This window comes from Onychomys torridus, chromosome 6 (assembly GCF_903995425.1).
Source record: "Onychomys torridus chromosome 6, mOncTor1.1, whole genome shotgun sequence".
NCBI classification, from domain to species: domain Eukaryota; kingdom Metazoa; phylum Chordata; class Mammalia; order Rodentia; family Cricetidae; genus Onychomys; species Onychomys torridus.
Genome location: NC_050448.1, coordinates 88850373 through 88874083, shown reverse-complemented (window position 1 = coordinate 88874083; position 23711 = coordinate 88850373). Strand labels below are relative to the sequence as shown.

The following is a 23711-nucleotide window of genomic DNA, read 5'->3' as shown; positions in this document are numbered from 1 at the left end:
AGCACTTGGGAGGCAGAGTCAAGTGGATCTCTGTGAGTTTGAGGCCAGCCTGGGCTACAGAGTGAGTTCCAGGAAAGGCACAAAGCTACACAGAGAAACCCTGTCTCAAAACACCAAAAAAAAAAAAAAAAAAAAAAAGATGAGAAGAACTAAACTCTGGGACTCATTTAGAACTATCAGTCATTTATCTATAATGTATTTGCCCAATTTTGAGAGTCACAGTATTTGCAAATATTGTATTTGTATTAATATTTTCATTTCTAGCTGTGAATTTTGAATTGTCTTTCATGTATTTTTTTTGGTATGTATATTTTTGTGGCTCATATATCTTCCCTAAACTTGCCTTTTTATTACCCAGTGTCTTCTTTTATCCTGTTTATTGCTTTTAATCTTAAATTCTGCCTCCTCGGATATTAATTTTATGTCTTTTGCTTGTCTTCCATTAGCATATCTATTTTATCTATCAGTTCATCTATTAATTTTAACCTTTAATTTTCACTATTCTTGTAAACATCATCCAGGCCTGTTTTTTAACCTCTATCTGATACTTTGATGGAAGGATTTAGTTAGCAAACATTGTGTTTAATACACAGTAGACGAGATTCATTTCTTTTGCTTCCTGGGGCTTGCTTCCTGATTTCCTCAATGTCAGATCATTTGCTTTTGCTCCTTTTAGCAAGATGTTCTCCCTTCCACTTCCTTCCCCTTGGTGCTAAGAAGTGTCTGCTTAAGTCTCAGTCTTTTGGATATTGTTGCTTTCATTTGCCCTGCAATAAAGTATTGTGTTCTAAATATTTTCCTGTGAAGTTTATTCCAATGACTTGAATTTCCTAAAATGGAACTAGATGGTTCATTCTTTCATTTCTATTAATCTTAGCCTTTTTCCTTCTTCTCTTTTGCTTTATTGTTCTTATTATTCATTTTGTCACCATTCATTATTTTATTTTAAAGAGAACACTACAAATGAGAATTTCATTTTAAAAATATTTATAATATTTATTAGCATTCTTATCATTATTTGTGTGTGCATGGTATGTCAGTGCACATGTGTGTGGGGACACAGATAGAGTGTTGTGCTTGCTCTGGGGGATCTGTGTGGAATTTAGCAGGCAACCTTGTTCTCCTTCCCTTTGCAATGAGTCTCGGGGACAAAATGCACCCTCACTGCGCACTTGCCAGCCTGTGATTCATACTTGTCTCTCCTTCTCTTGACTTTCTTACTTTCATCACCTTGCTTTGATGGTAATAATAGCACTGATTTCTACGAACTCAAGGACAGCTTTCCAGACCACAACACTTTTCAGAAAACATATCCAAAGGGGAAAATTAATTTCAATAACCTTAAAATGAGAAAATAATACCTTCCTGGGTGTTTTGTTTGAATTATCTAATTAATTGGCTTGTTGGGAAAGGAACTGAAATGCTCGACATTATGACAGTGTCAGTTTGCAGGTTCTTGGGACTGTGCTCACTGCCTCACAGAGCAAAACTTTGCAGCATACTTGCTTTGTTCACGGTTTCTCATAAGATGTAGAAATTCAAAGAAGTTAAGGGCTGACCTAAGGCAATAATTAGCGAGTAATATACTTTGGTTTTGTCCATCCAGTAGTTTAGAAAGTGAAAACGGTAACTAGGAGACCACTATTGCATTATTTAATTTCAAAAAGAAAAATCTGGTATATGAGAACAGGAATAGGCAGAGTGCTGGAGAGGTCCCCAAAAAATCCACATCCTCTGTAGACTGCTGGCAATGGTCGAGAGAAAGCCTGATCTGACCTAGTCCGGTGGTCAGATGGCTAAACACCCTAACTGTCATGCTGGAACTCTCGTCCAATAACTGATGGAAGTGGATGCAGAGATCCTCAGCCAGGCCCCAGGTGGAGCTCCAGGTGTCCAACTGTCAAGAAAATGGAGGGTCTGCAAGAGTCTGAATTGTTGAATCCAAGATTGCAAAAAGCACAGGGACAAATAGCCAAACAAATGGAAGCACATGAATTATGAACCAAAGGCTGTGGAGCCCCCAGCTGGATCAGGCCCTCTGGATAAGTGAGACAATTGAATAGCTTGATCTGCTTGGGAGGCTCCCAGGCTGTGGGACCAGGACCTGTCCTTAGTGCATGAGCTGGCTGTTTGGAACCTTGGGCTTACACAGGGACACTTTGCTCAGTCTGGAAGGAGGTGACAGGACCTGTCTGTACTGAATCCACCAGGTTTAAATGAATCCCCAGGGGTGCCTTGATCCTGGAGGACATGGGAATGGAGGGGAGGGGTTCGGGGGAAGGTGGGGGTGGGGGCGGGATGGGGGAGGACAGGAGAACCCATGGCTGATGTATAAAATTTAAAACACATAATAATAAAGAAAAAAAGACATATATATGTATATATACACATGTATATATATACGAATGTACATACACACACACACACACACACACACACACACACACACACACATATATATATATATATATACAAGTTTTTCCAAACTTACCTAAATGCCATTAATATTACATCAAATGCTAGGCTTGCTTTTGGAAATACAAGGTTTTTGGAAACAAGATAGCTTAATAAGGTCTATGGCTACTCAATTCATGACAAGTGCATGAGAGAGTGTTGCAAAATAGCTTTAGGTTACAGACCTCATCACATGCACAGCTATTAATGCAATGAGACATGACAGAGCATGAAATGTTCAACAGCCATTTACGATGAGAGCTCAGCACTCCTGCACTCATGTGTGAATTAATGCTTATAGCAGTCTCCTGAACCTAGATTGTCACACAAGTGATGTGGATTTTTATTGGAAAAATGCCTTCATCAAATTTTATTTGGAATGTTTAGTCTATATTGTCACACACTGATGATGAGGTTTCAATTTTTCAGCTAGATAAATTGCACAGTGCAATAATGAACAGCATGCCAATTCCATCAGTTTCCTGATTATATTAAATTATTTTATTTGAACTTTGCTTGAATTCTGAAGACACATATGAACCATGGGAAATTAGAAAATTAAAATATAGTCAATACTATGGTCTTTATTTACATTTCCACAAGTTTAAATATACATATGGATATAAATCTGTTCACTTTTATGTATTTAGGGACCCTATCACCTTCTGTTACTAAATCTTAGTAAATCAGTATTGCTCTCTGTATTTCTCCTCTCTCTCTCTCTCTCTCTCTCTCTCTCTCTCTTCTTCATTGTTTCTACTACTGTGTTGCTTAGCCTCAGGTGTCCTTTGTGTCCTCTCAGATAGTCTGTTTCTGTCTCTTATATCTTTCTGACTTTCTTGCTAATACTTATTTTCTTGTATGTAAATGCACAGATGCATACTAATACATGTTTTCCTGAATTCTGAATGCCTCTTTCCCCACCCTTTTGCAGAAATAATCTAAATCTAATTCCCATGTACTATTATCACATCCTACTAGCACTTCATCATTAACTGAGAAGAATCAATGCTTTTCCTGCTACACCTATTCCTATCACATGCCTCATCACCAAACTGACTGTTTCAAGTCAAGTTAGGAGTTATGCTTTGGTTAGTAATGATGAAGCTATGGCTAGCGTCATTATTATGAGTGTTTTGTTGTTATTGGTGGTGGTGGTTTGTCATTATTGGTGTTTTTTCATGAGTCTTTCCAGAGCCGTCTTATCTCTGACACTTTAGATAATTCCTTAGTGGTCTCCCCTCTCTTGCTGGACATTATATCACTTTATTGCATCACTTCAGGTGTCTTTCCTTATATCTTCTCAGCCATTTCCACTTTATATTCTTTTAAAGAACTTATTTCCTAAGATTCTATCCATACCCTCTGTTAATTCTCCATGCACAGGATCAAGTGATTAACATACTCTAAATATTCAGTGCTTGTTATGTCAAAGCAAATGTAGCTCCCATCTCTTTGGAGCAGTAGTCACAAATATATACTCCTACTACATGTCACCATCCAAAGGCTGGTGGCTTTATTATTAGCTCTTTTGTCAAATCGTAATTTCTAAGAGTCATCCAGGCTTTGCCATGTTCTTTGCCTTTACCAATGTACAGGATCTGTGTGTAATGAGATCACTGTTGTTGAATTTTTATCTGTACTCAGTCTGTTTTTTTTTTAAATGTTTCTGTATACAAGGATATGACTTTTTATTTCAATACATAAATTTGAAATTTTTATTGAATATTTTAATATATTGTAACTTTTGTTAAGCTCAGTATGTTAAGTAAACTTACTGCTCTAAAGTGGTCTTTCACATGTTATTTTCATTACACTTTTTCTTTAGTTCTTAGTTTAATTTCTCTATTGACTATATTTTATCTAGTACATATTTTCAAGATTGAAACATTGTTTCCTGATTGTACATATTGATACTTGACAATTATTGTATGTGTGTGTCTTCCTCATTTGGTGCAATTTTATTGCATGTCTAAATTTTTATACTCATGATTGGGTTCAAAAATGCCAATTTCAAACACTAGAATTCTTACCATTTCTCTCAATATCATGTGAATGTCATGCCTACATTTGGTGAGTGCACTATTTAAGAACCATAGATGGTCATGGTGTGTCTTTACACAATGCCAGAATTTATTGTGTAATAATAAATTCATAGGGTATGAACATTTTAATGGAAAAATGCCATATATTCATGTTTTCCTGGGTAAATTGGCCTAAACCAACACAGATGCTTTCATTCCAGTCTTAATTACAAATGCTAGCATCACACAAATGTATCTGTATGCATGTGTGTTTTACAAAGCATCTCAAAGGGGTTAAAGCAGGAGGTTTTAAAAGAAGGCTGACAGAAATGTAAGTCCTCTCTATTGAGAAGGCAAGGAACACAGCCAAGCTAAAGAGAACAAATGTAGGAAGCAGCAGCAGCCATCAGTTTCACTGGTGTGAGAACTGAGCTGTAGAGTGTGCCTAGCTTCAGAGGTAAAAGGGAAAGAATGCATCCAGATGAAGGAACAAGTGGATAAGTGGTAAGTAGATGAAAAGTTCAGGTCCAGAAGACTGATAGACAGCATGTAAACAGGTCATGACAACAACATGGATGGAACAATGCTGAATCCAGGGGACCATTTGAAGCTCTCCATCTGGTTTTGCTTGATGTACCCCAGCTAGCCAGATAACAGGTTATCAGAAGGGGGCCTATCACCATCACAGTTCTGAATGACCTTTATGTGACCTAGGTTAGGGATTTTTCACTTTTCTAGTTTATCTCATAAGTTCTTGAGCCTGTTTTCCCATGTTTGATTTTAGTACATCCATCCATGTACTCCTACAGGCTTGATTAGCCCTGATAAATTTATACCGTGTCACCCATTCTACTCCCAAGAATAAGACTGTGATGCATGGAAAGCATCACCAGAGAGATGGCGATTATATGTACCCATCATGTCCACTGTCATCCTTCTTCTTCTAAGTGAAGTCTCCCAGAGAAAAGCATGGTCTGAACAGACTCAGTTTTACACATGGGAACTGTAACTGAAAGCAGACATAGCCTGTTCTCAACACTTTTCTACTCTCTTTCCTTGTGCTTAGTTCCTGCAACTTACTAAACATTTTCTTCCCTTATATAATTGTATTTCAAGAGACTTATGTAATTGAATTTACATGTTTTATATGTTTTGCCACTCATTTTTATTCCCACAAGATTCAAGAGTTGTTGTCCTTATAGTTTATTCCTTTCATTGTTAGTGCTCTACTCATTGTTTGAAGAACTCTGAAGCCTAGGATGGAAAGAAATAACAGTCACACGAGTAATTTCTCAAGTTGATGACAATGTGTTCAAGGAAGATATAACTACTGCAGTTGAAATAGTAATTTTCCAAAATTTATGATTTATTAACCCCAAATTTAACTTCAGCCAGATGTAAACACTTAGGAAAATATCTCCTTTCTTATTTCTTTTATAACAATGAATCTTGAACTGGGTAGAAAAATATAAATATTAAATTGTTAAATACTTAACTAAAATATTCATATTCATATTACTAAAACTTAAAAGCTTAAAACTATACTAATTTAGTACCACTCAGATCTCTTGGCCAGAAATATATGTGGACTTGTAAGGATGCTCCACTTTGAGTGTCAGGAGAGAAAACACAACTGTTCATTGGTTCTGATACAGGAATTAACTTCTTACCTCCTTTAGACTACAGGCAAATTAACTCCTGTGTGATCATAGAACTGAAGTTCTCCTCTCTTGCTTCACCACCAGTTCTGTTAAATGCTCCTGTCTCTCCTAAAAGCAGCATCGATGTCCCACTTCATGCCATGTAGCCTCCTTCGTTCTCAAAGCAGCATGGTGTCATTGAGCCTTCTGCATGCTTTGATACTCCCTCAGATTTTCTTGCTACTAAGCTAAGAAACTGAGTTTTACCTAGGACCTAAACTCTACTTCATTATAGTTCTGTCAGCAATAAAATCAAGACAGATCACTTGTAGTGGAATTTAACTAATGTATTCCTTTTGTAAGTTGGCGACTCTAACAACATTTGTTATGCTACAAAGAATGGCTCCATCTTCTGGCTGTATTGAACTATATCTTAACTTTTGGATGATCAGCTTTATTAAGTACAGTAGTGAAATAGGGCAACACAGAAGGAACACTGTGAGAGACAATCATGCCAGCCACTAGCCTTAAGAAAATAGTCTTGTGGCCAGGTGGTGGTAGCACATGCCTTTAACCCCAGTGCATAGGAGTCAGAGCCAGGTGGATCTCTGTGAGTTTGAGGACAGCCTAGGCTATAGAGTGAGATCCAGGACAGGCACCAAAACTACACAAAGAAACCCTGTCTTGAAAAAAAAAGGAAAGAAAAGACAAGAAAAAAATGTAGCCTTATGAATGTATGTAGGGGTATGTCATGAACAACAAAGCTATGCCTATAGCTTCTCTATGCCTTTTCCTTAAATCTCTCATTGATTTAATTTCTTTCCTTGTAATTTTTGTAGCTATCCCTTTACGAGATAGCCAGAACTTTTTAAAAACTACATCTGTTGTGAGTCACCAATGAAGCTGACCAAGTCTTTGTCAAGTGTGACTCTTATCAGAACACTTGTCCCTGAGAGTTTACTTCGTAGACTTACCTAACAAGTTGTTCATGAATGGAAAAGAAAAGAATTGATGGAGAATTGATTGTGAAGAACAAAGATGAGGACAGAGATGGAAGAACTAGATAGAGATGAGAGAACAGCAGAAGAGACTGAGAGGAGCTAAGTATGAGAACAGAAAAGAAGCTGTGTAGATAGAATTGACTGAGAAATAAAGTGAATGGATTAACAAACTCAGTGTGTTTCGAATATCCCTCAGATCAGTATCCTTAGCTGCTTGTAGCATCTGTTCTGGACCCTGATAGAAATCTCCTCAGGCAGGCACTGGGGGACAATTAGTTACTGATTGATATGAATGGCATACACTGATACCTGGGGCAAGTAATGCCCAGGCCTGTGCTTCTGACCACGGCCATGTCTGGATCCATGGTTTTACCACAGCTGGGGTTTGTATAGACATCTGTGGCCCATTTTACCATGGAAGGACTGTGGTGTGGGCCCCCACCTGAAGCCATGTTGATTTCCAGGGTACATATTGCTTCAGGGGCAATACTAATCTGAGTGACCTGTGCTGTCATGGTAACTGGGTCTATTTCAGGGTCCAAGGGGATCTCTATTGATGTCCATGCATGTGTTGCCACCACAAAACATGCAGATGCCTGAAGTCTGAGGTAATGTTGGTGTCCAAGGCCCATGTTGCTGCCAAGGCCATACCAATCTGACTCTCCTGTATGGCCATCCAAGGTTATGGTGAAGTCCAGGCCTGAGGTGCAGCCAAGGACCACATCTGGGTCTGTGGTCCTACTGCAGCAGGGATCTGTGATGATGTATGTAGCCTATGTTACCTTTGAGCCTATGGGAGAGCTGGTCTGTGCAGCTGGAAGCTTTTTCCTGCCCTTTGATGCCACCTCAGTGGTAGAGTTTCTCCCCCTCCAGGTAGAACTGGCCCTGGTATTGTGGGCATGGGAGAGCTGGGTCTGAGATCCTTGAAGGCCCTTGGAAAATTGTCCTCCACCTCACCAGCCACTGAAACTGCAGAGCTGGCCCTGCCCACAGAAGGGCTGGTCCCATCCCTTACCATCTGTGCAGGAGCGCTGGCTCTGATGCTTGCCTGAGGAATGGTGCCAGTGGAGGCTCAAACTGATCAACTCATCTACCACCCACACCCACATCCAGGGCCTTAAGTTGACCCACCCCAGTATCTAGGCTATCTGTGACTTGCTATAGTATGTGAATGGGATGGTCCTGCAGGACCACAGCCACAGCATCTCCATGATGTGGGGTAACAACAGGATATCTGAGAAAAAATTCAGGTAGGGTCCAGTATTTATGGCATACTAGAAGACAGAGGCCTTGAACCAGACCAACAGCTCATTGCAATATTTGCAAGTAAAGCTATTTGGGTGAAAGGTTACACTGCGTGACACACTGAAGCTGCTAAGGTCATTGTGGCAAATGAATATATGATAAAGAGGTGGGAAAGATCAAGGACCAAAGTTTTTTCTTTCTTTTTACTATTTTTGTTTTTAAATTTTTGTTTGGAAGGGGGAGGCTACAAGTGTGTAGGAAAGACATGAAAGGACTGGGAAATGAGTAGGATTGGGGTACATGTTATGAAATTCCCAAAGATCTGTTAAAATTTATTTATAAATAAATAGGCAAAACTAAGTAAATCTCAAATATGGGGAGCTGAGGACTTGGCTCTTGATTAAGATGTTTAAGCACACTTACTTCTTTTCCAGAGGGATCAAATTCAGTTTCCAGATCTCAGATGGCAGCTCACAAGCATCTGTAGCTTCAGTTTCAGAGGATTCAACACCATCTTCTGGCCTTATAGGCCCTGACACATATATACATGCAGGCAAAAACACTAATTGACATAAAAACAAAAACAAAAAAAATATTTTAAACAGAGAATGACAACTATGGATTGTGTACCTACCACGGTCTGAAAACAGTGATGGACACTGGAACCTAGTAAATGTACAAGAAGAAAATTTTCAACTGAGAAATCCCACATTGAGATATAATAATATACATTTATCTTATAATGATGTAGTGTGACTGAATCTCCTTGAAAATATGATAAATACTCATTCAATTTTGAGAAAGTGTGTAAACAGATTTAAAAATCTCAGGGATTAAACAGTATATAAAGATAGGCTTAGTCCACTTACCTTGTAAGAATAATACTAATCTAAAACAAAGATACATGATATTTTGGCAATATAAAATGAGAATTTAAGGTTTAGTATATAGAGACATCATTTAAGATTGGTGGAACTATATTGTTTTATTTTCATTTTTCAAGAATTTGCTGTGAGTTGAGGCTGGCCTGGAGCTCACAATCATCCATTCTCAGCACCCCTCCCCACTACATTCTGGAATTACCAGGATGCACCACCACACCAAGTTTCTGGATAAAAGTGTTAAACCATTGCTAGGAGGAAGACAATGAGATAAAAAGACACAGTGGTTCCAGTTTATAAAATATAGTTTTCAGAAACTTTTTATGCTCAAGTAAACCATAAACAGACAGTGCTGTAGTGCACACAGACATCCTGACTTAAAACATAGCTAATTGAGCTTTTAAAGTCATTCTAGTATGATCCCTATGTAAATGAACTAATTCTAAGATAGGAGACAAAGATTAACAGGTACTCTGTCCTCAACCATTCTCAACAGAGATCAGTAAGACGAGTCATAATTTGCTTCATACTCTTAGCTAATCACCAATTCATGTCCATGGCAGGGGCTATCACACAGAAGGAGAACATACTAATGTGTTGAGTAATGGGAATTTAATATGAATAATTACAGATAAAAGTGGCTAATGGGGTATGGTAGTTTGAATATAATACGCCCCGATAAGGTCTTAGGGAGTGGCATTATTAGGAGGTATGGCCGTGGTGTTGAAGGAGGTGTGGCCTTGTTGAGGAAGTATGACACTGCAGGAGTGGGTTTTGAGGTCCCCTATGTTCAAGCTATGCCTAATTCAGTTCACTTTTTGTTCCAGCTGTCAGCTCCTTTTCCATCAACATGTCTATCTGCATGCTACCATGCCTGCCTTAATGATAATGGACTAAATTTCTGAACTGTAAGCCACCCCAATTAAATGTTTACCTTTATAAGAGTTATTGTATTCACAGTGTTTCTTCAATGCAATAGAAACTCTAACTAAGATGGGGTGAATGAAAAAAAATAAATGGAAAGATAGTAACTATTGTAGTCTTCATCAATTTGAAATCAAGAGAATGAAGTGAAAGGTAGAAATTGCTCTTTGTAATTTGAATCAAACTGTTCATTTTAACAACTGATCTAAATTTTGTTTACTATCTATGGAATAATAGTCTCTACAATCAATGTACTAACATTTGGTGATTTAACAAATCATATATAACTAACTCCCATCTGGCAAGAAAAAAAATTGGGTTTTACATTTTGTTCCAAACCAAAACTCTGAGTCTGCTGAAGACTCAAATGATCTTTCAGCCATAAGGAGATGCTTTGCAGCCACGGTGTTGTCCACTATGTAGTGATTTAGCAATCTCAGTTTTCTCATCAGTAACAGGCTCATTTTTGACCTAGCAATGCTCATTTGTATGAAATCAGAAAATCAGGGTACATGAAGAATTCATACAAGGAGGGCACTATAGCTTTTTAAAAATCAAATAGTCAAGAAAAGTCTGGATATTTAGGTATAATGAGAAATCCAAGGGAGTCTGCTTAAGGGGTATTAGGAAGTTTATTATTATATAAATTGGGGAGAATAACTCACTAAAAAGGATAGGCAAAATCATTGCAGAGTCCTGGAAGGCTGATGGCTGGTCCCACACTGCTTCTGTTACCTATGTCAGTCCACACCATCCAAACCCACAAGGGAGAGAAGAGAACCAGGCATACATGCCTCTCTGGTCTTAAGCTAGCCCTGAGGCCATGACCCAGGGACTGGAACCCCAATGTCATAGGTGGAACAGGTACCTCTACCCTTTTTGTCTGAATAAGAAAGTTCTAAAACTAATATAAAACTATATACAATATGGACAATTTTCAAATATTGTCCAGGAGAGGGGACCAGTAATAACATAAACAAAAATAGAAATACAACCAAGAACAACATCAAATAGGAAACACATACTAAAAACAGTGTCTCTTCCAAACACAATTGGAGTGAAAGAAGGGAGGAAGGAAATTTTAGCTTAGCTATATTCCTAGCAGGAAAAGAAATATGCTTAATGGCAAATTGTCTCTACTATACCACTTCTGCTTAAAAATTTTAGAACCACAAATTCTTTAAGTAAATAGCTTCATTTGCTCTAGTATGTTTGTTTTTCTGAAAGCATTCATTATTTTAATGGATATATTTTCTTTTAATAGTTTTCTTTATGTCTTTATGTTGATATATTTTTGAAACTAAAGTGTTATACATGAGTTATTTTGCATTTTATTTCTATTTTTGAAGGAACTTAAGCCACTGTGGCAACCTACCACACTGAAATATTCAATTTATTCATTCATCACTCTCAGTGAACTTTAAGCCATCCTGAGCTGGAGCTGTTCTGTTTTCTTTTTGAGACTTACTTCTTTTTAGGTCTCTGTAATGACATCTGTATGGTGGGGGGGGGGAGCTTGTCATAAGAGTAGTGAGAATTGCACATTGCTGTGGGAAGAGGATAAGCATTTAACACAATTGTGAATTATATTTGTTTACAAAGATGGCAGCAGTAGCTTTTCCTCTATGGTCTATGGACTCTCCAGGCATGAGTAGTTGGCTAAGTTTATAGTAACAGGCAGAAGTACCCTCTTTTGAGCTGCCCTTACCTTCAATAAGACACCTGTTGGTTACCCTCGAGATAAAAATTGCTCCATTTAGTTTATCATCTTAGGCCAGTCATTGTTATTCATGGTCTTTAACTAATGTGGAGGACTATTGGTAGATCTTCTTCTTCAGTAATTTGCATAATACCTTCTAATACTATGAGAAGTAGTCCTCAGAAAGGAGTGTATCTAATGAGGCACTCCCACAGAGTTTATCTGATAATCAAAGGTGTTTATTTTGGGTTAACTTAGAACCAGAAAAGGGGAGTTGGTTGCAGATCCAGGGGAGGTGAGGCACGTCCAAAGTGGTTCTCTGGAGAACTCTGCCTAGGTCTGCAGTACCAGCATCCAGCATCCAAGACCAAGAGGTAGCCAAGAGAGTGAGCACATTTGCATTCTGGGTCTTAAGGTGTCCCCTGTTGGCCACGCTCCCCCCGGGTTGGGGGCAGGTACCTAGCAGTTACCTTGTGCCTATTAGGGGTGGTACTTCAGGGGTAAAGCACAAACAACCACTCCTACATCTATCAGCTAATAAGTTCCAGTTTTATTCCTTGAAAATCTGTTTCCAAAGCATCTGATGTCATATACTCAAGTTCTATGAGGCAAACAAGGACAATGTTAATAGCTTACGTGTTTTTGAGAGTCTGCTGCACTCCCCTAACCAAGAACTTGAAGGGAGATTTTCTGTGTCTAGCACTGGAGATTGTGTTAGGTAGTGTATTAAACTATGTATGTATGTATTATGTTTGTCTGTCTGTTGTATGTATGTATCTATTATCTCTGTGTATTAGATATGTATTTTGAAGTAAACATAATGTTTTTATGGCTTTACAAGCTTTTTGGTTTTCTTTTGTTTATTCTTCAAAAAATGTGAATGATATAGATAATTTATTCTGTTAAGATTGGATGACCTTCTAAACTGAAATAAATGTTCAAATCTTCTCTGCTTTAAAATTTGTTGAGCAGATTCAAGAGTGCTTATATTATTTTCACAGTTAGCAATAATTTATTTTGCACAGTTGTCATGGATGTGTCTGTCTGTGGGGTTTGTCTTTATTGTTCATTATGGTAGGAGGTTCCAGTCCAGTGTGGGAAATACCATTCCCTAGGCACTTGTTCCTGAGTTATGTATGAAAGGCAGCTAAACAAGAAACTATGAGTGAAACAGCAAGCATTGTTCTTCTGTGGTTTCTTTTGAAGTTCCTTCTCTGATTTTCCTAAATGATGGACTATAAGCCATAAGCTGGAGCAAACCCTCTTCTTCTCTAAGATGCGTTTGTGATAGTGTTTTACCATAAAACAGGTAGGAAGTCAAAATAACTATCAAAGTTACTTTCTTAGTGAATTGTAGAACATCAGTAATGGTCTCAAAGCAGCCCTGGAAGACAAAATGCCATACCCATATTGAATTTGTTCTTTCCCCATAAAAGTCTGGAGCCAACACTAGAAACAAGAGAATGTACTGAATATCTCATAACCATGTGTGGTGTTAGGAAAAGTTATCTTAGAAGAATCACAAATTATTTGACTGTACTTTTTAAGATTTATTTTATTGCTAATTCTGTGTGTGTGAAAGGGGAGGAGGAGAGACACAGACAGAGAGAGAGAGGAAGAAGACAGAGAGACAGAGATAGGGAGACAAAGAGTCAGAGATAGAGAGAGATGAGGGGGGGCACAGATGCCCACAAGTACCCCACATAACATCTGGCCTGAAGTTGAGTTGCCTGACTTCGGTGCTGGAAGCCAAATGCCAGTCCTTTGCAGTGGCAGAATGTGCTCTTATCTGCTGCAGAATCTCTCCAGCCCTTTGGCAGAAAATATTAAACTTCATTAACAATGGTGAATGTTGAACAGACTAAATATATTTGTATTCCAACAACGGAGATCAGAAGAAATGCAACTCATTGTATTTAAAATTCACATTTTCCTTATTTTCCTAAGTTCAAAATGTGGTATGGAACTCAACTCCCAATAAAAATTATTTTCAGCTGGCAGAAATGCTTGCTAAGTGTGATTTTACCCTTAAAGAAAGGTGAAGGATAAGGTCAGGTGAATGGATTAGAGATGAGCACCACCTCTCCCAGACTGAGGGGCAAGTGTGGAGTGTAGAGGCTTATGGGATATTTGTTTCTGGAGCTGTGTGCTTTTGAGCAGAAAACCATGTTTGCCACAGTTTCCTTGTCTACAGGACAAAAGCCTGGAAACAATGGTTTTTAGGGTGCTTTGGTTCTACCTGTTATGGGATATTTGTACACTGTGTGAAAATATTTTGCTGTGATTGGTTTAATAAACAACATAATGCCCAATAGCTAGGCTGGAGGTATAGAAGGGACTTCCAGGTAGAGAGAGGAAGTAGGAGGAGATGAGACACAAGGCAAACAGCATGTGCAAGAGGAGAGGTAACAGTCACCAGACAGAGGACAGGATGTAGATTAATAGAAATGGTTTAATTTAAAGTGTAAGAGCTAGTTAGAAACAAGTTTAAGCTATAGGCCAAGCTTTCATAATTATTAAGTCCTTGTCAAATTTTTTTTTTGTTTTTTTGTTTTTTGTGAGCGGGCAGCCCAAAGAAAAATTCATTTATATTTTCCTTCTAACTAGTGAAGATCTTGAATTTTGATATGAATCTGAGTGAACATAGGACAACAATTTATCATTCTAAAAGTTAATGTTCTAATGAACAATTCCTTTACAGGTTGGGGCACTATCATATCCATAAAATTAGGTAGAAATACAGTGTCATATTTAAATCTTCAGTTATTGGATATCAATCCATTGAATGTCTTCAAAATAATGCGTTTTAAAAGGTTTACATTTGAAAATTAGTAATAATTTTTGGAGAGATAAAAGATGTAATACATGTGAAGTGATGTAGTAAGTCAGAAAATCTATGAGTTGTTATGAATTGGAGAAGATTAAGCCTATCAAACAATAGGCTTTACACAATTGTTTTAAGTTTAGTCTTATCCTTTCCTGGTTACCCTGAACATGTGTTATATTTCACAGGAGAGATTTCCTTGATAACCCAGTGTAACAATTTGACTTAAAACAAGTATTTTTTATCTATTCATTCAGTGACAGATTGATTTGATAACTTCTTATGAATTGTAATTATGTACATTACAGTAATAAGACGTATTGTCTGAGAAACAACAAGAGACACTGCAAAGAGATGGAGAATTAATAAGGCCTCACAGTAAAAATAAAAATACCATGCCTATAAATAAAAGTTATCCAGGCAATGGTGGCATACGACTTTAATCCCAGGCAGAACCAGGCAGATCCCTGTGAGTTCGAGGCCACCCTGGCCTACAGAGTGAGATCCAAGACAAGCACCAAAAGTACACAGAGAAACTCTATCTCTAGAAAAGAAAAGTTAATCCACTAGGCTTGGATAAAGAAGCAGAGTAGGGATTGGTGAGAATGCTGTGGCCATAAGCAGAGGGCTAGGCACATCAGTGCAAATTCTGAAAGTCAATTTCAGTCCTGATGTAAGTGTGAAACTAATGGACTCAATGTGAAATAAACCCAACATTAAATGAAATCACACTCCCACGCACATGATCATGAAAAATCAGTGGAGTATTAGAAGAAAAAAACTTCTGTGAAGAAAGTAGAAATGAATTAGATATGAACAGTGCTGCAGAGATGCCAAATTAATGTCAATTTTGTTTCTTCTCTAAATTAAATAAGTGCTCCATCACAACTTCCTTTCCAAGATACTCTGTTTCCAACATGTCGTTTCTGTATTATCATATCACAGTATTCAACAAACAGCAAATTAAAAAGAAACAATCTGTCTGAGTTGAATTGTACTTTCAAATCCCCATTTTTGATGGCCAAATGTGTGTAATTCTGTTGAAGGTCCCAGAGATTCTGAATCTAGATTTCATTGGAACTTTGTATTCCTCATTCTTTCTTGAACTCGGGGAAAATCTTCAGCAGTGGAAATCTCTTTGAAGTCAGATTGATATGCCAATGTCGAATCAAATTTTATGAACTTCAAAGCCTGCTCTGTTGTACAGGATATCCTGGTGAGGCTAGATATTACAAAAAGAAATGAGAATACTACATGAACATTTTAACTAACTTGGTCCTAAAACACTATGTAAACTTTCTCCCTTTGTGAATAAAGGCAGTATTTTTTATACTTACAATATTTTGTATTTTGTTATTATTTTCATATTTCAAAATTTTGATGTATGAACATGTTATGCTATAGAATCTGCCAAGCTTATTTTATCTGGGATTTTACTTTGTTTTTTTCCTGGAGGAAGAATTTGTAAAAACTCTGAATTCTCTCAAATGTTTCATCTATGTGTTCTTGGATAAATTACTTTCAAAAATGGAATTCACAAGAAAAATCTACATTACAAAACTTGTAAGAAGGAAGAGCACAGTGTGTGTCCTTAAAATTCATTTGAAGTTAATTCGGAACATTTGAATAAGGTTAATTTCTTTCTTGTTTCTTTATAAATTGTTGGAAACTACTAGCACAGTTAATGCTCAGGTTAAGTTATTTTGATTGGTTACCTGTGGTGATGAGGATATAAATAATTGTGTTTAGAATGAGGTGACATCCTATTAGAATGCTATTTTATAATCCTCTTCAAATAAACCAAAAGCTTTATAAAAGGACAATTCTTGTAATTTTGTTTTGCATTTACATGGTTGTAAAAAAGATTAATTAAACTGAGGTGTTCAATTTTTATCAAATTGGTATTGAGAGTAAACTGTATACTGGGTATTATAATTCAGGCAAAATAAATAAAACAAATATGCCTGTCCTTATGAAACTCTCTTTTACAGTAATGGAGAGAGTCATTAAGGGCATAACAGACAAGCAAATTAAATAACAATAAGGGACATCTATTGTATAAAAGTATTCAAAAAAAGACTAGTTGCAGAGCAAGATTAGCAGAATCAACTATGAAGACTGTTGATTAACTGTATGCAAATTTTGTAAGAATCAGAAGAGTTAAGCCTTGATGATATAACTCATGAGCCAAGACCTGAAGGGAAGGGAGTGATTGCTGTGGGAAGCCAGGATGATGAATACAGGCCTATCCTATGATGTGAACTATGCGAGGGACCTAACTGCTGGGAGAATAGTAAGGGTTAGAAGAGAGTAGAGGAATCATATTATAGAGGTAACTAGTGCTACTTTAAAGACAAAATTATATGTAGTTGATCTTATAGGAGCAAACTGAATTATTTTAAAATGCTGTATTATAGTTGATTTGTTGAGACGAGGCTATTATTGTACTTGTCAGTGGAAGGGATAGCAGGGAACCAGGAGACCACTATTCACACAGTGACAGGAAAACCATTAGACCCAGATTTCATTATCAGAATGGAACCAACAAGATTTCCTCCTGGATGATGTGGAAGATAAGAGATGAACTGAGGGATTACAGATAACTCAAAAGTTTTTTGTTTATATTTAAAACGAAATCAAACAACAAAAACAATGGTACTGTCTGTCATTAAGATCGAAGGGGAACAAATCCAAGAGGAACAAGTTGTTTGTTGCTGTTGCTTTATTAGTGCAGTAAACAGAGATTCAGTTTTGACGAAATAGCCTTATCTTTGTGACACAATTTCTTCCTCTTACATATTTCAATAATGACACTGTTTAATTATAGTCACAGCACTTGGGGGACTACTCTAGTGTAGTGGCATTTTGTTTGTGATCTAATAAAGCTTGCCTGAAGATCAGAGTATGGGGCTAAGCTACTAGTTAGCCATAGAGCCAGTGTTGACACACACCTCTAATCCCAGCACTTGGGAGGTAGAGGCAGATGGATACTCTGCGAGTTCAAGGTCACCCTGGGCTACACAAGATTGATCCAGTCTAAAATAGAAACCGAACCAGGCAGGGGTGGCATACACCTTCAATCCCAGTCCTCGAAATCTAACCCCTTTATTCCCAGCACTAGGTAAAGACAGGAAGTGATACGGCTAAGTCTAGAGAGGTGGGAGGAGATAGGAGCTCAGTCTCTTTTAGATTGAGGCTAGGTCAAGGTAAGAACTAGTAGCTGCTGCTCTGCTTCTCTAATCTTCTAACTTTCACCCTGATATCTGACTCTGGGTTTTTATTATTAAGACCAATTAGGATTCGTGCTACACTCTAGGGAGACAAAAATTTCACAATTTATGTTATATCTATACAGTTTTGGACCTTTTAATTTTAGCAAACCCTCCATAAAAATTAGGGGACCAATCCTTGTTGCTGCAATTAAGTACAAATTATGGTTTCTGTTATCACCTATTGAGTAAAAGCCTGGATCACAGATACAAAGAAAATGTTACCCTTTTCTTTTTTAATATTGACATCTTTTTGGAGTGAGTGGATAAACTTTAGAGTAGGGAGTAAATATATATTGAAGAAGTAATTAATTTTCCTGACAGAAGCATTTTAACCAAATAATTTTTATATGAGAAGTGTCTTTTGGAAGGGATTGGGTATGAGTGAAGCAGACGATCAAAACTAATTACTTTTAAGGTCAATAAAAACAGAAATGCAAATGTTAAATTTTTCCAAATGTAATTCGCACCATAGTAAGTATAGTAGTGATTAAATTTATTTTTAGAGCTAAAGTATTTTTGATATGACTCAAATAGTCAATGTATTTAAATATCCTTAGCTTTCTTTAACTTATTTAAAAAAGATGATAGACTTCCTCTTCCATACTTGTTAAATAGTCTCATCCAAAATATCACCCAAAGACTTATGTGTTAGTGACCTAGCAGCCAGCCTATGATAGCGCCGAGAGACAGTTGAACTTCTAGGAGGTGGGGCTTGGTGAAAGAGGTTAGGTCATTAGAGATGCATCCTGAGAATGAGCATCACCTGCAGACAGCGTGCCTGAGCTCTGCAACTATGTTCTGGCCAGCCCTCTCCCAACTCTTGTTTTGCTTTCCAGACATGATGAGGGGAGCAGCTTTGCCCTCACATTCACTTAATACCTGAAAGTTCTGCCCTGTCACTGGTCCCAAAGTGTTAGAACCAAGTCACCATTGAATGAGGCCTCCCAAGCTGAGAGCCCTAAATAGCCTTATACCTTTTTATGCTTGCTGTCCTGGGAATTTTCGCAGCAATAAAAAGCTGAATTATATTATTTGATGTGATACACAAAGAATGTTATTAAAATTGTACACAATTATGTGGAAGATACACACACACACACAGACAAATGAATATGACATACAACATTCAATTTCTTTTTGCCACCTATCACAATAACGGTATCTGAGAGTTAAGAAATCTATACGGAACTTACTGTTGAATCAATATGACTTTAAGATTCATAGCTAATTTCCAATTAGGCAAAAAAAAAAACACACGATGTTCTGACAATTCTCAAATGTGAACTACAGTTGTTATTTTAATTATGTTTAATATATCTATTTCATTATAGAAAGCACAATCGGCCTCAGCCTACACTGAGGACTATATGTCCAGATGAAGATGAGCTGTCAGGAAATGACCGATAAAGGTCACTTTATTCAAATAGCATGAATGTTAATATAGTAAAGAACCTGCACCATATGAAGAAAATAACTTGATGTTTCTATGTCTTATGTTCATTATAACTGTTCACATTAAATTACATAGACTATTATGAATCTCCCCTCAGAATATTCATCATCCACAATGCCAGACAGAATCAGTGTACAAATGACTGGCAGCCAACCAGCTAGGATGCTGTGGTGCACTTCATAGACTGCTAACAACTGTCATTATTCAATATTACAAAACATGTATTGTTATTTGTGTGCTTTGGAAAATTCACAAAGGCAATCTTGGCTCTTAAAACAGCCCATGCTGAGTAAACTAATTGGAGGATGATTCATGCTGTTGCTCCAGTGACATATACATAACTCTCCATGTAAACATTGCAGAAAAGAACATAGATTGTCTTTGAGCTGTTTTAGGCAGCCATTGACATTGCCATTTTGCCAGAAGAAATTACTGCAGGGTACAAGAGAGACACACAGTCTATCTACTCTCACCATGTACACAAAAAAGCCCTTGTAGGCAATGGTTTCAGTTCAGCACATTCATTACCCTTTAATTGCTTCTAAATTGCATTGTGACCTCTCACATAGGAAGCTAAATCTACCTGACTAAAACTAGCAAAGTGTTGGCATGAGTACTGTGTAAGACCTTTTTGTCAGCTGGTATGTATAAATATGCGTGTGTTTGGTCATATGAATACATTACTGTGAAAATACCTCAATACTACAAATAAGTATATTCCACTCAGCTATCTATCATAATATATAACATTAAATACAGCTCATATTAAATTTTAAATGCCAAGCTATTCAATGAAAGTACTTACAGAGTCAGATGTTGTAAACATCTAAGAGAAAATGTGGAAACAATTTCAAAATTAAGCATTTTATTTAAGTGTCTTTGCTGTGGAGAATAATTCTAGGATGAAAGAAAAGTGTATTTTAGGTTGGTGCACAGTAAGCACACTGCCATAAAAAATAAACTACCATGCCAAGCACTGTGAGAACTGAGGTATAAAACTGGGGCTTCCTTGGAAGATTTACTCAAAGCTATTTCTCCATCACTCATAGAAGGCACACTCATCATCCAACTTTCAAAAAAGTGCAGTCGGGAAGCTCATGTTTCTGGGCCTCTAAAAGAAAATGCCATAATTCAGAACCTTAAGTAGAGTTTTCAATTTGCCTCACCTGTCTACATTTCTTTCCTATACCTATTTTCATAGTTCAGTAAAACAAAGTAAAAATGTCAACAGGGAGGAAATTAACTGATTTTCTTCTTTCACTTCTTCAGTCAGTTCTTTATTAGCAATTAAAGTTGTTTTCAGAAAAGGAATTAGAAACAGTAAGAAATACAGCACCTTTCCAAGCAAGAAAAGTATCAGTCATGTCTCAGCATAAAAGCCAGCAGGTAGTCAGCAGTACTGAGCTGGGCCAGATAGAATATCATCAGTATCAAGATTTGCCTTTGATGTCATCGGCAGGTATTTAAATATGATGCTTATGCTCCTTCAGCTTTAATGGATTCAGTCTTTAAGAATTATAGGAGACCAGTATGAACAGAAAGCTAGTGTATTTGGAGAGAAATGAAGGAGAAACCAGCAAAAGGAATTATAATTTCTCTATTTCTTGCTGATAATGTGGCTCATTAGACAACCTTTAAGATGAAGAATTTGCTATTTGAATGTTGACGTGAATAAGCAAGTGGGGTAAAGAAATTCTAATGATACAGACTTATTGTGGTGACAGAATTCTACAGTAATATTTTTAAATAAACAAGGCATGTTGGAATTCAATATATACACATATAATACACACACACACAAATGATTTTTGATACATCAGAACATGGACATCATCAGGTGGAAAATGGTAATAGGTAACATGATAAAACCCTTGGTAGCAGAGTGAGGAAATACACTGATTCTGAAGAGAAATGCAGGGAGGTAGGAAATGGCCTCGGAATGAAACACACAGGGATTAGAGGTGTAAAAATAATTTGCAGCTAACCTCTTCAATGCCAATAGATTGTGGAAGTTGATATTGTAAGAGTATGAGAAGGAAAATGATGGGAAGTTGTCAGAGGCTGGAAAGTATGAAAATAAGAGTGGTAAGTGGAGAGTAATCATTCATGCAATATCTAGATGATGACCATGGAAAAGACTGACTCAAATTGTTCTTGTCTAAAAATAATTGTATAAAACAAAGTATGTAAAGGAAGACCTGTAGGCAGAGTTTTTCTGTCCTCACTGAATATTCCCAAATAACTGAATAGCTACCTCCCAAATAACTGACTCAGAGACTTAATATAAATTATAAATGATTGGCCAATAACTCAGGCTTGTTACTAACTAACTCTTACATTTAAATTAACCAATATTTCTTATCTATGCTTTGCCATGCAGCTCATGGCTTGTTACTTCATCTTCTACTTGTCCTGCTTCCACAGTGACTGGTTGTTATCTTCTCTGACTCTGCCCTTCTTCTTTTCAGAATTCTCAGTTTGGCTGTCCCATCTATACTTCCTGCCTGGCTACCTGCCAATCAGTACTTTACTAACCAATGAGAGTAATCCCTATTCACAGTGTACAGAGGATTGTTTCACAGCAAAGACTAGGCCCTGTTAAAGTGGCCAAGGGAATAACCCAGGACTTTACCAGTGATAAATGTCAACAAACATGACAGTGAGCCCAAAGTGAATAGGATAATCATAATGATGAGCTCTGAAAGCCGGTGAAGTTTTCAAATGGATAGTTCCAACCTCATAGCCTACAGACAACCCAGGCTGTTAATCCTAGTGGGATAAAAAAGGAAACCAAAGGTCATAAATATGAGAGAGGAATTTGTAGGGAAGAAAAGGACACCTGTAGGGGTGGGAGGGAAATAAAAGGTGTTGTATAGAGAATAATCAGAATGTTCTGCATAGATATATAATTACCAAATAACAACATGTAATATGAAAAGTAGTTTATAAAATTCACAGAACTTGGAATACTACATAACCCTTATATTCTCATATAATCATAATAACAACATAAGATAGCCCTATAAATAAATAATAATGTTTCATTTGGGTAAATGGCCCCATAAAACTATTATATATATATACACACACAGTTAACCTCCTATTGCCTGCTGATAAAGATGTAGAACTCTCAGCTCCTTCTCCAGCACCATAGCTACCTTCATGCAGCCATGTCTCCACATGATGATAATGGACTAAACCTCCAAACTGTAAGCCACCCCAAGTAAATGTTTTTCTTTATGAGTTACCAGAAATCCTAAATAAGATAGAAGCTGCCACCAGGGACTGGAAAATTGTTGTGATAGGCTGGATAATATTTTTATTTGAAGGAATATGGACCTTGGTACTGTGGATTAAAAAGGACATTGAATGCTTTAAGTATTGCTTAATGAGCCATATTAGGAGGAACATGAAAGACAGTGGTGCTGTGATGAACTATGGGGACCTAGATCAAGATGTTTCAGAAGAGAAGAACTTTATATGTTGCCTAGAAATCATTCCTGTGATACTTTTTGGGGAAAACATGGCTGCTTTTTGCTCTTGTCTGCAAAATTTGCCTGTGGCCAAAATTGAGAGTTTTGGAATAATACCTTTGGCAAAGGAAATCTCAAAACAGTCTAGTATAGACTCTGTCTTGTGGTTGTTCATGTCCACTGCAATGAAGATTTATAACGAAAAGGAAAAAGCTGAGAAATTAAACCTATGCAATTCAGGGAGAGTATGAATAGCAGGAAGTAGAATGGAGCTAAGTTCTATGTTCCAGAAGAGAAAGATGATTAAGAAATTGAATAATGGGAATGGTGAACTCAGGGTAAGATTCCACCTAGATAAGTTTCCAACTTGTAAAAAGGGATTAAAGAAAAGCATATAGCCAGGTGTAGTGGTAACACTTTTAATCCCACTTCTCAGAAGGCAGAGGCTGATGCATCTCCAAGTTTGAGGCCAGCCTGATGTACAGAGTAAGTTCCAAAACAGCCAAACTTAGGCAGTGAAGAAAACCATTGAAAACAGAAAGCTGATGAAGATGTAATTGAACAAGAAGGCCATGTTCCAGCACCAGCAAGCAGGAGAACTTGGTAGCTTCCAGCTCATGTTTCTAGCTTTAGGGTGAAAGAAAGAATAACGGGGCTATATAATCTTTCTTCTCACAGAAAGAAAGCCACTGAGGCCAGGCATTTGTCAAGAGTGTCCCTGAATGGAGACCCACAAAGGCCATTGTGTGAAAATACGAAGTTGAAACCTGGATGCCTTGGAGACCCCAAGATGTTGGAGATACCAGAGCCCTTGGGATACC

At 37.3% G+C, this 23711-nt stretch overlaps 1 protein-coding gene across 1 annotated transcript in view; it reads right to left on the bottom strand.

Moving 5' to 3' along the window:
• Positions 1 to 7751, bottom strand: part of LOC118586239 (zinc finger protein 99-like) — a 127998-nt gene extending 120247 nt beyond the window's left edge. Inside the window, exon 1 of the mRNA XM_036191378.1 lies at positions 7429 to 7751. Within this exon, the coding sequence (XP_036047271.1) occupies positions 7429 to 7751 (323 nt within the window). The remainder of the gene's footprint in view (positions 1 to 7428) is intronic.
• Positions 7752 to 23711: the final 15960 nt, after the last annotated feature.